The sequence below is a fragment of the Brienomyrus brachyistius genome, chromosome 13, assembly GCF_023856365.1.
Source record: "Brienomyrus brachyistius isolate T26 chromosome 13, BBRACH_0.4, whole genome shotgun sequence".
In the NCBI taxonomy this organism is placed as follows: Eukaryota; Metazoa; Chordata; class Actinopteri; order Osteoglossiformes; family Mormyridae; genus Brienomyrus; species Brienomyrus brachyistius.
Window position 1 is genome coordinate 15,256,723 of NC_064545.1, and position 16,174 is coordinate 15,272,896.

The 16,174-nt window shown below is 53.4% G+C and overlaps 1 protein-coding gene and 1 long non-coding RNA gene across 3 annotated transcripts in view; both read right to left on the minus strand.

The window, feature by feature from the left end:
* The window catches only part of LOC125706008 (furin-like), a 32,280-nt gene that overhangs the window by 2,803 nt on the left and 13,303 nt on the right, over positions 1-16,174 (minus strand). For both annotated transcript variants that reach the window (XM_048972422.1, XM_048972423.1), the window contains exons 4-15: positions 14,599-14,697; positions 12,463-12,591; positions 12,119-12,195; positions 6,323-6,411; positions 4,482-4,654; positions 2,951-3,163; positions 2,216-2,316; positions 1,868-1,971; positions 1,475-1,592; positions 1,221-1,400; positions 713-837; positions 173-301 (exon numbers count right to left, since the gene is read on the minus strand). In XM_048972422.1, coding sequence (XP_048828379.1) covers positions 173-301; positions 713-837; positions 1,221-1,400; positions 1,475-1,592; positions 1,868-1,971; positions 2,216-2,316; positions 2,951-3,163; positions 4,482-4,654; positions 6,323-6,411; positions 12,119-12,195; positions 12,463-12,591; positions 14,599-14,697 — 1,537 coding nt within the window. The remainder of the gene's footprint in view (positions 1-172; positions 302-712; positions 838-1,220; positions 1,401-1,474; positions 1,593-1,867; positions 1,972-2,215; positions 2,317-2,950; positions 3,164-4,481; positions 4,655-6,322; positions 6,412-12,118; positions 12,196-12,462; positions 12,592-14,598; positions 14,698-16,174) is intronic.
* LOC125706011 (uncharacterized) lies at positions 6,422-9,173 on the minus strand. The gene is made up of 4 exons (XR_007381823.1): positions 9,125-9,173; positions 8,853-8,920; positions 8,377-8,784; positions 6,422-8,240 (listed from the first exon to the last, which is right to left on the minus strand). It is a non-coding gene; the product is annotated as an uncharacterized LOC125706011 (long non-coding RNA).

Sequence of the window (16,174 nt, forward strand, 5' to 3'; positions counted from 1 at the left end):
CTCTGAAGTCCATCCCGTGACTGCACACACCTCTGAGGAAGAACCAACATCCTGAAAATTACCAGAACTCAAACCTTTGTTAGTGATAATTAGTGAGATTATGAAGGACATGCAGTACCACAGAGCACCTGGAGGGGGCAGCACAGCATCACACCATAAACTCCACACCTACCAATACAAATCTGCTGGATGTCAAAAGTCTTGCAGCTGCCGTTGGAAGGCTGACCGAAGTCAAACCCATCTGGGCTCATGCTGTAGGAGTTGGTGCCATACAGCACGAGGGTGAACTGACTCAGCGTCCCTGAGGAAGAGGAGGAGGAGGAACAGAGTTCAACTAGAAGACCAGTGTCACTGCTAAGCTGACAGTCACTGCCACGCAGTGCCTACTGCTCAGCAGGACAGCGGGACACAGTGTGTACCAACAAACAAGACGCACGACTCAGAAATCAGTGGTGCGACTCCAGCACACAGCAGAAATAGACATTAAGGCATCTGAATACAGTAAGAACTAGGAGAGGAAAGGAGGTCATGTGACAGGCAGACAGACAGACGGACAGACGATTCTGCTGCAGGAAGCTGGTGGTCAGTGCTGGTGTTGGTACATGCTAAAACATTCATTACTGCGGGTCTAAACTGCGCTTCCCTGAAGACGCGTTCTAAGCTAAAAGGTGCTCTTGGCGCCACCTCCTGTCAGGGTGAACAGGGAACAAACCGTAATCACTGTCCCCGGCCACATTCTCAATTTCCAGGGTCCACTCCCCGTTAGGGTCCTCGTCCCAGGAGTGTGTGGTCATAAAGGCCCAGTCGTTGAAACCTTCCGAGGAGTAGTCATGCGGTCTGAAAGGATAGAGGCAGAGAGAGGCAGAGTCAGGCAGCATTAGGCAGAGTCAGGCAGAGAGAGGCAGCATCAAGCAGAGTCAGGCAGAGAGAGGCAGTGTCAGGAAGGGTCAGGTAGTGAGAGAGGCAGCGTCAGGAAGAGTCAGGCAGAGAGAGGCAGCGTCAGGAAGAGTCAGGCAGAGAGAGGCAGCGTCAGGAAGAGTCAGGCAGAGAGAGGCAGCGTCAGGAAGAGTCAGGCAGAGAGAGGCAGCGTCAGGAAGAGTCAGGCAGAGAGAGGCAGCGTCAGGAAGAGTCAGGCAGAGAGAGGCAGCGTCAGGAAGAGTCAGGCAGAGTCGGGCAGAGAGAGGTACACTCACAGCGTAGACACAAGCACACAGGTGTACCTGGAAGCCAGCAGCGTGGACCGCGTCCCACCGGGGCTGATCAGGTGGATCGCCAGGTTTCCTCGCCGGCTGTAGGACAGTGTAAGTCGGGCCTGCACATGCTCCAGCGAGCTCACGAAGTTGGACCTTCCTGCACAGGCATCCACACTCCCAGTGACCAGCAGGTGGCTACCTATGTTCCTGAGAGGCGAACGGCACATGGGACCCAGCTCAGCGCCTACACAGCCCCAGCCCACCCCCTGCCTCCCACGTACCTAGGCTCTGGCAGCAGCGACAGCACGCACATCAGCTGGGAGCCCACGTTGGTCCAGTTGCGGGCCAGCGTCACCATGGCGCCCGCGTCCAGCAGGCCGTAGCCATATGAGTGGCTCACTGGCAGAGACACGGAGTGGCAGTCAGAGCGGCGATCCAGCCAGAGCTGCTAACCACACAGGTTTAATAATTCAGAAAGGCGTATGCCGCTTTAATGAACCCTTTTCTTAATCAATGGAGTCCAGAAGCCGTGAATCATTTATTCTGTTGCTTTTATCTAGAGCTGAATATTTCAACAGAGCAATCAGAGTTTAACATCTTCCTGACGGTTAGGGTCATAGGGCCCCTGCGCTCGCAGCCCCATCGTGTTCCCCATCGCCGGCGGGCCCCATTACCCCAGCGGCCCACTGCGTTCACCCTCCAGTCGTCAGTGGTGAGGTGTGCGGGTCGTGACGTCCTCACCACCAGGTGCTGCATGTCTCTCCAGGTCAGGTTCTTGCTGAAAGGTTACCACAGCAACCACTGAGTCCATGGGCGAATTTACATGATCTGAAAGCAGCTACACTGCTTGGTTAGAGAGAAGCACCAGGCAGTCGCTCAGCAAGACCATGTTTACTACCGACCGACCATCCTGCTCGTAAGCTTAGCAGAATATCTCCATGTATTTCATAGGGGTGTGAGGCTTTTGTCTAAAAAACACAAAGGAGAGAGAGTAGTGCTCCTGCAGGGGGCGATGAACTCACTTGGCCTCCAGAGCCAGGGCGATGATGCCAGCTGCCAGGGGGGCGGAAGCAGAGGTGCCCGTGTGAGACTCTGTGCATTTCTGCCTGAGGTCGGTGGTGACCTGCAGGGGCAGAGTCACAGTGAGCACCGGAGTGTTCCGGAGTTTTCTGCAGCATTAATCTCTAAGTGGGTGAGACCTAGGCTCACAAACTGGAAATCACAAACTGTCAAACGCCGCCAAGGCTGAAACGTGCTTCCCGATACCGGTGTCCATTCCAGCTCCTGCGATAACAGGGTCTAAACACTGGGGGGTTTCAAGCACAAGCAGCATTTCAGCTACATTTGTGCAGATAAACCTCCAACCCCAAGAAAGCGAGCTTACAATGCTGAAAGGAAGCATCTTGATCTGTGGAGCACAGAGAAGCCTCCGCTTCCCATTACCCTGCGACTCGATGCGCGCTGGTGCGTGGGGACCGGCCAAGTCACACCCCTGTCACGCGGACAGCTGCTACCGCGGCTCTGCTCTGCCTGTGACCATGACGGCCGGCAAAGGGAAACCAGCATCGGCTGCAGAACCCCCAAGGGTGCAATTCTCTCCTGTTTCGGACGGCTCCCCCATCCCTCCCCATGCGTGACACACACCAGGTCAGGAGTGGTGAGGACCTGCGTGCGGCATCCCCACCAACGAGCCCAGTCAACCACCCACACCCAAATTCACCAATCAGAGGGGCCTGCAGTGGGGGGGGGGCACTCACGATCTGCTTCTCGTTGAGGTTCCCACTGCTGTAGGTGGTGGCCAGTGTGGAGGAGCAGGCCTCGCTGTACCAGGGCACATTGCCGCTCTGCGTGCTGCTGCTAATGGACAGTGTGTAGATGCTGTTGGTGTAGCCATCGCAGTTGCAGCTGTCCTTGTCGCGGCCACCATTCCCTGACGCCCACACGAAGATGGAGCCCAGTCCGCCTCGACCCTGAGCACAGGCAGTCCAGTGAGAATGCCATCCGGCACGACCCACACCTCACCCAGAGCCTCTGCTCCCAATGCACCTCCTCCTACCACCTCAATATTTACTTCCCTCAGCAGGACAACATGACCCCACGCTTAACTTACCGTGTCGACTGATGATGTATTCATGCTGCTATCTTCCCGCGGCCGGGTGCTGCGAATATGTTTGTGTGGTTACACATTCTAACAGACTTCACTTTACCACCAGAAAGGGCCGATTCCTAGAGCTGGGTTTTAAAGGGGCAGTCGCGTATGCACAGCGGTAACATGCACATGTAGGACTCTAGGCGCCACCCTGCTGGCCGGCAGCTCTGGTCACACCTGGCCCCTGTTTCTCATGGGCCACCCTGTTTATTTCCTGCATTCCCGAGAGGCCCCTCCCACCCTGTGGGCACGGGGGGGGGGGGGGGCGCGGTCTCCGACAGCACTCCTGAAAGCCATCCTCATTCTCCCAGAAGCCCCTGGGGCTGTCTGTCACGCATCGGAGGCCCCTAAATCTTCATTTGCTACCATGATCTCACATAATCGAAGGCAGTAGCAGCCTACGCTCCGGGCAGCAGAATGTCGGGGCTTCAGACTCAAAGCTGGGCACAGATTCAGCATCCCGCCGGCTTCAGTGGAGGATTAAGGGCCGATCGGGGTAGGGAATGCTCCAGCGAGCGGGTGAGCAGCTGGCTCCCGGCCAGCGTTTCAGTCTGGCCGCAGCCCCTTGCAGTCGTATGTCTTCGGCCAGTAAACGCGGTTATTCTCTCACTCCTTTCATGAGGGACTTGCAGTGAAGCGTGAGTCAAGCGTATTGAAACCAAATATCAGTGAAAAAACTCAATACTAACAATAAATACAAAAAAAGACAGATTATGGTGCAGGAGCCCGAGCAACCAGAGGAGTGAGTAACCGCACATCTAGCAGCCCGATTAAAGCCCAACCCCCTGTCCCCATGGATTATCCCCATGGGTGAGCCTTCCCCCCCCCCCCCCCCGAGCTGAAGAAAGCTTCATGTTAAATGAAGAGCTACGGTCTGGGCTCTCAGGACCCTGAAAATCCCCCCCCTACACACTGGCCCACCCGCTCATCCCCTGTTCTCACATTGCAACTCATGAAGGCATGAAGGCCAGACAGATGCTCCTCCTAATCTTCACGGAGAAGATCAAAGACACAAAGGCTCCCGTAAGGTCAGCAGGTAGTTCTGCTGCTGTGTTTTCGCTCAAGAATTTCTGGGTATTTATGGCAATTTAACCGAGGACACACAGGATGTGCGGCCATGCCGCCGGGTGGTGCCTGACCTCCGTGACCCCCCGCAGGAAGGCCTCCCTGGCCAGCTTGGCGGGGCCGTCCACTGTCTTGCCGTCATCCTCCGGTCCCCAGCTGGCACTGTAGATGTGGATGTGCTGCGGGTTTAGGCTAAGGGACTGAGCCTCCACCACGTCAGTCACCTCCCCGTCCAGCATGCGAACACCTGAGGGGGTGTAAGAAGATAAAATGGTCACAGCGCCCCCTCCTGACCTGGTGGTGGAGCAGCACCAGAGCAGTGAAAACGCTGCATCATTCTCAAGAGTCTCCTGGAAACAGTTTATCATCATGGCCGTCAGGTCGCACAACAAATTGATTGCGATAAACACACGGCAAACGATGATGGCTAATCAGGCTGCCTGGAGTCATAATCCGACTGCTGTGGCACTAATCGCCTGTAGTGAAACCGAGCGCAGCTGGCTGGCATGGGGGGGGCCGTCAGCAGCGCCGGCGGAGCAGCTGGTGCTGGTGCGGAGCTCACATCACACAAGGCCCGGTCCTGGAAAATGCCAGCTGATGCCCTGGGCTTGGGGGGGATGGAACCCCAGGATAGAATGAGAAACGGACCTCAGGGGTCCATAAGGCCAGAGACGGCCCACTGTGCCCTGCTTGTGTTGCTCATTTCAGCATTAAAGCAGATCCACCCTATTCTCTGCAACCAGCTGAGGAAGTAAAATCGAAAGCTGGCATCTGCAAAAATGTTACTGTTCCCTTAAACCACAGTGGGTGAAATTGGTCAGCAATGCCTCCCTAAGGACTAAACCAACTACTGCAGTACATCTTAAAAAACCAAAGCGAGATGCACGCCTTCCTGGAAGGCTTTAAGGCAGCTGCTGCTCTCCTTCAGGGGCAGGAAGGGTACAGGTCCCAAAGAGGATTGTGGGAAACAGGAAGCGGAGTAACTGGCAGGGCTAACAGGCTCGCCGGGGCCTTCTTATACCTAATTATCTAATGCTGCATGGCCAAAGGATCGGGGCTATTTACAGAAAGAGAAAACAGGAACCATAAGCAGTGTACTGCCTCGTCAACTACCTGATGGCATGCAGAACCCGTCTGCTGGGGGCAGTAAAAGCACACCCCAGAAAAGGTCATATCACTCACATTGGGTTCATAGTTATTATACTGTTTAGATAGATGTGAGGCAGTGTGATTAAACCTAACAAACGGAAAAAGAACAACTCTTTGAAGGAGAAGCAGGCATTTAAACAGGGAAAAAGGTTTCCTCCTCTCAGCCAAGCCAATGACAGCAGGACCCTTCACAGTCACAGCCAATAACAGCAGGCTCCTCTACTGCCACAGCCAATAACAGCAGGGCCCGTCCACTACCACAGCCAATAACAGCAGGGCCCTCTATTGCCATAACCAATAATACCGGGACCCTCCACTGCCAGAGCCAATAACAGCAGGGCCCTTCACTGCCACAGCCAGTGGGAGATCGCAATTTGGGGTCCTCAGACTAAAGACCCTCAGGCTTGATCAGATGGAGCCATATTATAGTTGGGAATGAATGGAAGAGATGTGTGCAAAATCTCTGCACTGCTACAGCCAGATTAGAGGCTCAGAGGCGTGGCGGCTCGTAAAGAAGACCACCCGGGACCCTAACTGGAGAGAGCTGGGATTGCAATCGGTGTCCTTCCATTTAACAAAAAAGAAAAGAAATAGATCATTTAGCCCCAACACTGTTGCGTGCAAGAACCGCTGATCACTCATCAGCTTAATATTTTCAAAGCATCTCACAAGCACACAGAAAACTAGGCAGAGCCCACGCGTCTGTGTCAGGCAGGGAGCTTCTGCCTAGTGTCCGTGTGCCAGGGCCTCCCAGCGAGCCACTCACCTCCGATGCGAGCGTTGTAAGCCACGCCCACTCCACAGATCCCGTTGTTGGCCACGGCGGCTACCTCTCCAGCGCAGCGAGTCCCATGCCTGCGATGTCAGGAGAGGGAGGGCTTAAGGGGAGGCCTGCATGGAGCACGGCCAGCAGACCGCCACACACACACACAGACACGTGCCTCAGAACATACAGCAAAATGACAAACACCAAGCCTCAGCATGTGGTATTCAATGTCACGTCTAGGATCATGCATAACAGTACTAGATTCATAATTAAAGGTGAAACAGGGGAGGTGGCATACTCTCCTAAAAGTCTGACTCACACTGCCTGCTTTGCCACTTGGAAGACAAAGACACGGCATCTTGTGCTCTGTAATACATAAATATGGAGAGCAGGCTGAGGATTAGGGTGCGGAGCAGGACCACACCACACGCCGGTGCCGGGCCCGAAGGCGCTGCTCCTTCAGGTGGATCGAAGAGGCACTGAGCCGCCACTAATGAGGCAGTAGACTAGAGCTGGATCGAAGGGGCCCAGGCCCAGTGCCCCTTTGGGCCCGGTCCAGCGGCTGCTTTGGCTGCCGGCACTGTATCATCAACAGATTAAGCCCCACAATCGGGCCAATTGAGCAAACGACAGACAATTTAGGGTGCCGAGTGAGGACAGGGCCGCCGGAGGGGGTCACATGCAGGAACCGACGCCTGCCCAGGACCCTGTCACGGGTGCATGGTGTGAGTGCGGTGCAAGCCGACCAGCCCGCTGGAGGGGGTCACATGCAGGAGCCGACGCCTGCCCAGGACCCTGTCACAGGTGCAACACGCCGTGTTGGTCACCGGAACGACATGTTCCTTCGTGCCCGGAGAGCCTACCAGGGCACCTGGAATTAGAGTGCTTGTTCCACGCTCAGGAGCAGTGAGTCATTAAGACGTGCCATCTCAGCCATCGAGGCGACCTTCAGCAGAAAGCGAGAGACGGAACAGCGGGCTCTCACACACAGCTCCGTTGGATGTCATTTTACCTCATTTCCCGGCTCGACTTTCTCAGTTACCCATGTTATTAAAACCAATGCCTTTCCAAAAATGGCACATTTAAACAAAGAAATTAAGAGAGCGCTAATTAAGGGAGGATGCTGTCGCAGAAGCCTGCTGAGCCACCAGGAGTCCTGATGCAGACAGTGCTTTCATGGAGCAGCTGTTACTCGGTGCCGGATGTGCGTATGTGCGTATTCACCAGCTCCCCTGCGTTAGGGCACAGTGCCTGCATCGTCTGACCTACTTTGAAAGTCGAATGTTCACACAGCTTAAAACAAGATTACAGTGAAAACTCTGAAAGACCTCCTTTAACTCAGCACACCTGAGCGCAATGTTTTCATTCGACATTTGCCTGTTATTTCGCAAAGACAGAGACAGAGGGAGGGATTTCCAGCAGAAGCAATCAAACGTACCAGCTGGCCTGATTCTGCTGGGCCACCATTGGCAGTGAGACGCCAGGACCAAAATAGAACGTTGGTTCGCACGTCTGTCACAGCTGATGGGGCTGAAGGCCAGCCATTGGACAGCTCTGTAAAAGCTGCATCAAGGATACCTATATTACACTGAAACGACAAGGCCGGTTTGCGGCACATCACAGACCACCAGCTGCGTCAGGGATACCTACATTACACTGAAAAGACAAGGCCGGTTTGCGGCATATCACAGAGCACCAGCTGCGTCAGGGATACCTACATTACACTGAAACGACAAGGCCGGTTTGCGGCACATGACAGAGCACCAGCTGCGTCAGGGATACCTACATTACACTGAAACGACAAGGCCGGTTTGTGGCACATCACAGAGCCCCAGCTGCGTCAGGGATACCTACATTACACTGAAAAGACAAGGCCGGTTTGCGGCACATCACAGAGCACCAGCTGCGTCAGGGATACCTACATTACACTGAAACGACAAGGCCGGTTTGCGGCAGATGACAGAGCACCAGCTGCGTCAGGGATACCTACATTACACTGAAACGACAAGGCCGGTTTGCGGCACATCACAGACCACCAGCTGCGTCAGGGATACCTACATTACACTGAAACGACAAGGCCGGTTTGCGGCACATCACAGAGCACCAGCTGCGTCAGGGATACCTACATTACACTGAAAAGACAAGGCCGGTTTGTGGCACATCACAGAGCCCCAGCTGCGTCAGGGATACCTACATTACACTGAAAAGACAAGGCCGGTTTGCGGCATATCACAGAGCACCAGCTGCGTCAGGGATACCTACATTACACTGAAACGACAAGGCCGGTTTGCGGCACATGACAGAGCACCAGCTGCGTCAGGGATACCTACATTACACTGAAACGACAAGGCCGGTTTGTGGCACATCACAGAGCCCCAGCTGCGTCAGGGATACCTACATTACACTGAAAAGACAAGGCCGGTTTGCGGCACATCACAGAGCCCCAGCTGCGTCAGGGATACCTACATTACACTGAAAGGACAAGGCCGGTTTGTGGCACATCACAGAGCACCAGCTGCGTCAGGGATACCTACATTACACTGAAAAGACAAGGCCGGTTTGCGGCACATCACAGAGCCCCAGCTGCGTCAGGGATACCTACATTACACTGAAATGACAAGGCCGGTTTGTGGCACATCACAGAGCACCAGCTGCGTCAGGGATACCTACATTACACTGAAAGGACAAGGCCGGATTGCGGCACATCACAGAGCCCCAGCTGCGTCAGGGATACCTACATTACACTGAAATGACAAGGCCGGTTTGTGGCACATCACAGAGCACCAGCTGCGTCAGGGATACCTACATTACACTGAAAAGACAAGGCCGGTTTGCGGCACATCACAGAGCCCCAGCTGCGTCAGGGATACCTACATTACACTGCTTCTACTAAGCTAATCACCTCCACACAAGGGGCCTCATTAAAACACAGCCTTTTGTGTGGAGGAGGGGGCGTCCAGCCTGGCCAGGCCAAAGAGCCACAGCTGACGAGATTAGGAGCTCATCCAGAACTCCAAATGCACAGGCTGTGAATCTCCCAACCATCCCATATAATACAAAAATGAAGTGACAGCCACAATTTCTGGCCAAAAAGACACCCTCTCAAAAATACTGAAAACTGGACCTAAACTCCTTGTTCCCGCAGAACAGGGGGCTGTACCTTAACTGGTCGGACAGTACAGAAAAGGGACAGCTCAGAATCGTGCCTGGCAGCCGACCGGAATCCCATTTGGGGCTGGGCTCCATCTGTCAGCTCGCTGAGAGACGCAAGTCTTCATATATCCCTAATATCTGAATTCGGGAGATTTTCAGAACACGCGCCGGCACATGCACACCAGGACCACACAGGTACAGCGTACAGTTGAAGAATCTGCAGCAAAACTTTAAATGCGTTCAGACGGGGAGCCAAGGATGATAAGATGCCAGGCGTATGCAGGAAGCTGTCACACGCTGAGTGACAGCAGCAGACAGCGAGCAGAGCGAGAGCCAGGCGTAGAGGCAGGACGTCTCACACTCGCGCTGGGTCCGTCTCCACCGCGCTCGGCTACAATCCATTATGTATGCAGATGCAAATTCTAAAAGTTCTCTAAATGGAAATGAGTTCATGTGCCATTTTCATGTGTACATATTCATATCTCCACTCAGAAGAAACAATCCCACCACCCTGCAACCACAGATATATACGGATGTATATTTATAGGCTGACAGCAAGCGATTCACCAGTGCAGGGATGGTTTTTTAATCACGGTCCAGTTACTGCACATTTCTAGCCCCGTGCAAACCACATCCTAATGAATAAAGTGCAGAGAGGCCCCGGCAGTGAGATAGGGGCACGCCGCTTACAAGCCGAGCTGAACTAAGCCCCCCGGGACATTATGGGGATCCAGGCGGCGATCCTCTTACACCTGTAACATGGCCCTTTGTTTGGGCTGCTTGACAAAGCTGGGCTGTGACGAGCAGATGACTGCTTCTGGCACCCATCTGTAAGGTGACACTGAGCGCAGCTTGCGATGGTGAAGCTAGCCAGAAACGCCTGTCTGTACAGCTGTGTTTGAAGGTGGCTGTGCAGCTCCCTCACAACCAGCACACCCTCCCTCTGTGACAGTCACACTGTACAGCTGCGTTTCAAGGCGGCTGTGTAGCCCCCTCACATCCAGCAGACCCTCCCTATGTGACAGTCATACTGTACAGCTGCTCCTCCTTAAGCAGCCAGTGATGGCTCTCACAGACACACCTCTTCGCTGAAAGCACACCTGAAAAATTACAAATTTTCAGTCCGGATGCTTCCAGATCTAAGAGTGCAGCTGCAGGTACCGCGATCGCATGGTAACGATCCGTGTTTTCACTCCGAAAGGGCGGTGGTCCCTCCTCGTCTGTCTGCAAACAGCACCCTAACACCAGATCGCTCGGAATGCACCAGCAGGCAGGAAAATGAGCTCAGCCAATGAGGCGGCTCCTCAGAACGGATTTTTAAAGCAAATGTAATCATGCACCAATCAGAGCCCTTGTATTGGGCCAGCTGTGTGGGTTTGTGTGAATGTTTGTCACTTTCAGAAGTTAAACATTAGCAAAAAGCAAATGGGGGGGTGACTCGGGATGACAGCTGATAAACGCTACATCACAGGCTGCACTTACAGCCAAATTCACAGGCTGTAAATATATCAGGGAGAAAAACGGCTTTCTGAATAAGGGCGGTTCTTTCAGCATTCATGAGTACAGCTTCCATTTAAAAAAAAAAATTATCAACTCCATCTTCAAAAGAGCAAATTAGCTGAACTGCAGGAAGACCAGCCTGCTTTCAGACTAAATGAAGCAAAGTTAATTAAATGCAGGAACATGTTTTTCCAATTATATTCCTGATTTAAAGGAAAAAATGTGAAGAAAATCTGCACTGCCCATGAGCCAGACCAAAGCAGCTGATCAGTCGGTCAGTCAGCCACTGTGTGACACTGTAAGAGGTGGCTGCTGTCCCACAGGGCAGAACCTTGTCAGCAATCATCACGAGCAGCATCCATCATGCCCACTATCCATCACGCGCAGCATCCATCACACCCACTATCCATCACGAGCAGCATCCATCACACCCACTATCCATCACGAGCAGCATCCATCACGAGCAGCATCCATCACGAGCAGCATCCATCACGAGCAGCATCCATCACGAGCAGCATCCATCACACCCACTATCCATCACGCGCAGCATCCATCACGCCCACTATCCATCACGCCCACTATCCATCACGCGCAGCATCCATCACGCGCAGCATCCATCACACCCACTATCCATCACGAGCAGCATCCATCACGAGCAGCATCCATCACGAGCAGCATCCATCACACCCACTATCCATCACGAGCAGCATCCATCACACCCACTATCCATCACGAGCAGCATCCATCACGCGCAGCATCCATCACACCCACTATCCATCACGAGCAGCATCCATCACGCGCAGCATCCATCACACCCACTCTCCATCACAAGCAGCATCCATCACGAGCAGCATCCATCACACCCACTATCCATCACACCCACTATCCATCACGAGCAGCATCCATCACGAGCAGCATCCATCACGAGCAGCATCCATCACGCTCACTATCCATCACGCTCACTATCCATCACGCTCACTATCCATCACGCGCAGCATCCATCACGCGCAGCATCCATCACGCGCAGCATCCATCACGCCCACTATCCATCAAGCCCACTATCCATCACGAGCAGCATCCATCACGAGCAGCATCCATCACGCCCACTATCCATCACGAGCAGCATCTCTGCTCAGGCCCTACCGGTTGTCGTTGAGCTGGGTGTAGCGCGGCTGGGGGTCCGGATCCCCATCGTTCACGTCGTAGCTGGCCTCCGGGTCCTGTCCGCAGGGAGGAAAAGCACCAGTCACATCGAAGGCGATCTAGATTTCCGGAGCTGTGCATCCGAGACCATCTATGCCAGGTGAAGGGAACCAAAGCCTCCTCAACAGCAAACCCTGGAAAACCATCTGAGGTTCTCTTTAAAGCCTGAAAGCTCGGTCATGCTGTGATTTTCTCGTTAGTACGCAGCCTCTAGCTGCCCTGCACTGTACATATGTGCTTTTCATGAATCCTAATCCCAGGCTGGGCTGCCCCCCTGCACTCACGTAGTTCTGCATCAGGTCGGGGTGGTTCTTCTCGATGCCGTCATCCAGGATGGTCACCACCACCCCCCTGCCTGTGTAGCCTTGCTCCCAGGCGCTCCTGGCATTCAGGTCCTGGTGGTTCGTATTAAACTGGAAAAAAACAGCAAGAGAGGTCAGACAGCTGCATAGCCAGTGGCTTCCACAGGTGCTTTCAAAGGCAGTATTAAGCTCTGCCCTTCTGCTGCCCTCTGCTCATTCCTGACACGTTACTGGCCATTGCCACAATCTCTTGACTGAACAGTCACCTTCGCTCTCCGGCAAATGTGCTGGTGACCTTCTGCAGTCACGTTCTCCTCAGCGTAATCAAGCCTGAGAAGGGGGGAAGATTCCCGTTTCTCCCCCACTAACCTACAGGGGGCCCCCCACTGACAATTCAGAATGCCCCATCACTGTCCAAGACACAGCAAGGTGCCGCTCTCACAGAGCCAGGCAGCTCGGTCTACAGGCCTCCTTCCCCCCCTCCTTATCTGACTGGCCTCAGTTCCTTTGAGCACCATGCGCCTTTTGCCCTCAGCTGAGAAAATCCCTCACCAAAGTGTGATGAAAATGAGCACTGGGGTGGGACTGTTCCCTCCCCACCCCGTGCTGGCAGGCAGCTGCACAGATCCACCTGGGGGGAGTCAGGCTTGTGTGGTGCGAAGCCCACAACGCCTGCAAATCCCATCTCCGCGGACTGAAAACTCGGAAGTCCGACTGCATCTTCAGAAATGAGAAATTTTACAGCTGCAGTTCCATTCAAAGTTTTTTCTTCTTAGAGTGCGGGGCGTTCCTTCCCCCACACGGTGCTTGAGGACTGCTTTGCGATTTCTTCCTGATAGAGGGCCGAGGTACTTCCATAAATATTCATGGCAGAAACATCTCGCAATAACACCTACTTTCTTATCACTGAAAAACAAAAGCAGGCACTTTAAAGGCCAGAGAGGAGGAGGAGGAACAGGCCGGGGGAGCAGGGTCCCGTGGGTCCATATCTACGCGTGCACGAGGCCTTCGGGACGTGTGGTAAAAACCTTGGGCCCGCCCCAGGCCGGCCCACCATGGAGAGCCCCCGAAGCACGACAGCGCTGACGGCTACATCTGCAGCACTCCCTCGAGAAGTGCCATGAGGAAGTTTTATTTTTGTTATAAAGTCCCCTCTCAAGCACCTCCGGAACAGTAATGTGACTAGACAGCTATATTCTGAAAGACTGGCCGGGTGCCTTCCTCAGCTCTTTATTAATGGTGTGAGTCGTCACACGTCCGCTGCGCCTTGCAGCCGGCACCCGTAGAAATCACCCAGGCCAAAAATATTACCGCCAAGGAAATGTGCTGCGTGGCCCCCGCTAACGGCTCGGGCCTGCTAACGGCTCGGCCCCCGCTAACGGCTCGGCCCCCGCTAACGGCTCGGCCCCCGCTAACGGCTCGGCCCCCGCTCTGCCCTATCAACACCCGCGCCCTTAATGCCAACAACATGTATTGCTGTATGCATTATATATTCAATGCAAAAAACATGAAGGACTTGTCTTTGATGACTGGTACAGACCACGGCATTTTGTCTAGCCTGCTATTAAAAATATGCTGAGGCTAATTGGAGTTACTAAATTGCCCGTAGGAGTGCATATGTGAATGTGCCCTGCCATGGGCTGACCCCACCATCCTGAGTTGTTCCCTGCCTTATGCCCATTGCTTCCGGGATAGGCTCCAGACCCCCTGCGACCCAGTAGGATAAGCGGTTTGGAAAATGGATGGATGGATGGATGGATGAACTCCATACTAAAGTAACTTTGCTATTGCACATCTTCACTGGGAGGAACTCAAAGAACCTCTATGCATCTAAACAAAATGCAAGAGCTGAACCCAAACACACACAAGCATCCACTGAGAAGCCTGCAGCCTGGCCAAGCAGCCCTGTGCCACACGGAATAATCTGGGCTGATACCTAGACTTTTTATCTCTGCCTCAAGCTATAGGCCTTGGACAGAGATGCTCAGATTGTCTCAAAGAACCGCACCATTCTGATTCCTCCCTGCCCAGTGGTCACATTTCAAAGCGATCTTTTCAACCAGTGGGCAAGCTGGAGAAAGAGCAACAGAGACCATGTGCAGCCTCACATCTACTCACCAGGTACCACTGCTGGCCGAACTCAGGGTCCGAAGGCTGGACTGTGTACACATCCCTCTTCCTGCGGCGTTTCACCACCTGCTGCTGGGCCCAGAGCACCTGGAGAGATCGATCAGGAGGATGAGGGCCACAGATCATAACCTGATGGCCAAGGGCCTGTTAAGTCCCCCAGTGCAGGGTGCATCTCACGGACCCCTTCTCATGATCATAAGCCCAGCTAAAAACAGGAAGCCAACCTGCTATTTATTCACAAAAAAGAAAAGCTAGAATGTAATGAACGCTTGATCCTTAGAAAAATGGCAGACTACAAAGCGAGCATGTGTGAGCTTCATCCCGCCTTTACACCCTCAAACACAAGGGAGAGCTTTGGCCCATTAGCCAAACCTCCTCGCCTGGCTTGACTCTGATCCCTAACATACTCAATTATCTTGCCGGCAGCCTGCTGCGGGCTCAGCTGCCAGAGCCGAGTTTGCACCAGGCACAGTCAGCCAGTCAGCGGGCACCCTGCTAGCACCCCCACTCCTCAGCACATAATCATCTCCAGACCCAAGAGCTGTAAACAAAATCAAGCCTCTCCCATTAATTGAAAAGGCCCTCATTAATATTAATACATGGACTGCAGACTAGAGAATACCAGTTTTTATCTGAATGCCAGCAGCCTCTTGATATAGTGATGCCTGGCTGTGAGCAGCTGCTAGCAGATACATCCCATCAAAAGCTGTAGGCTGTGGATTAAGTAAGGACAAGGCCGGCCGACAATACTGTCATCAGGGGCTTCTGAGAAAGTTTGGCTCATCGATGTCTAGTCAGCCCAACATCTCCCCCTCCACATCTGCGGATGGATGGTGTCCAAAAGCACAAGACCATGACCAGCGACCGGGAAGGACCAGAAACTGCTGGATTTCCAAACAGCTGCAGCTGACACTTTCATCTGAAATTACTTACGTGCCTCAGTTTAATGTGGTCAGTCATCACATCATGAGAAAAGTGAAGTAACATTACTCAGTAACTTAAAGGGACTGATAGTCTTTAGCAAGAGAGCTGAATGACCTTCAGTTCTGAAAACAGAGGAAAAAAAACAACTTTTTTATGAAAAGCTTCCCACAAAAACAGAGTTCCTATGAATTCTTCAGAGGGAATGGAGACAGTGAAGATTAGCTGATAAGATCTCCCTTCTGAACAGGATGCGAACTCAGCTGCTCGCCTCCGCTGAGAGCCCTACACACTCAAAGGCAGCTGATGGTGACTGATAAGACATCCTGCGAAGAATTAATATCCCTGCACCCTACCCTACTGCCACCAGCCTGAAGCAGTGACAATACGATGCACCAGGATAACGTCACAAGCCTGATTCACCGGCTACTACCCAGGTGGACTGATTTGGGTTGGAAGACGGGACCTTCACACATCGAAACGCTGATCTCTACAGGAGGCTCCCTGGCCGGGCTTTGGCGGAAAGGACAGCGCTCAACTGGAAAGGGAACTGTGAGGTCTGAGTGTAGCCACGCAGACAGCTATGTGAACACCCCGACTGTCTGACTGTAGCCACGCGGACAGCTATGTGAACACCTGGACT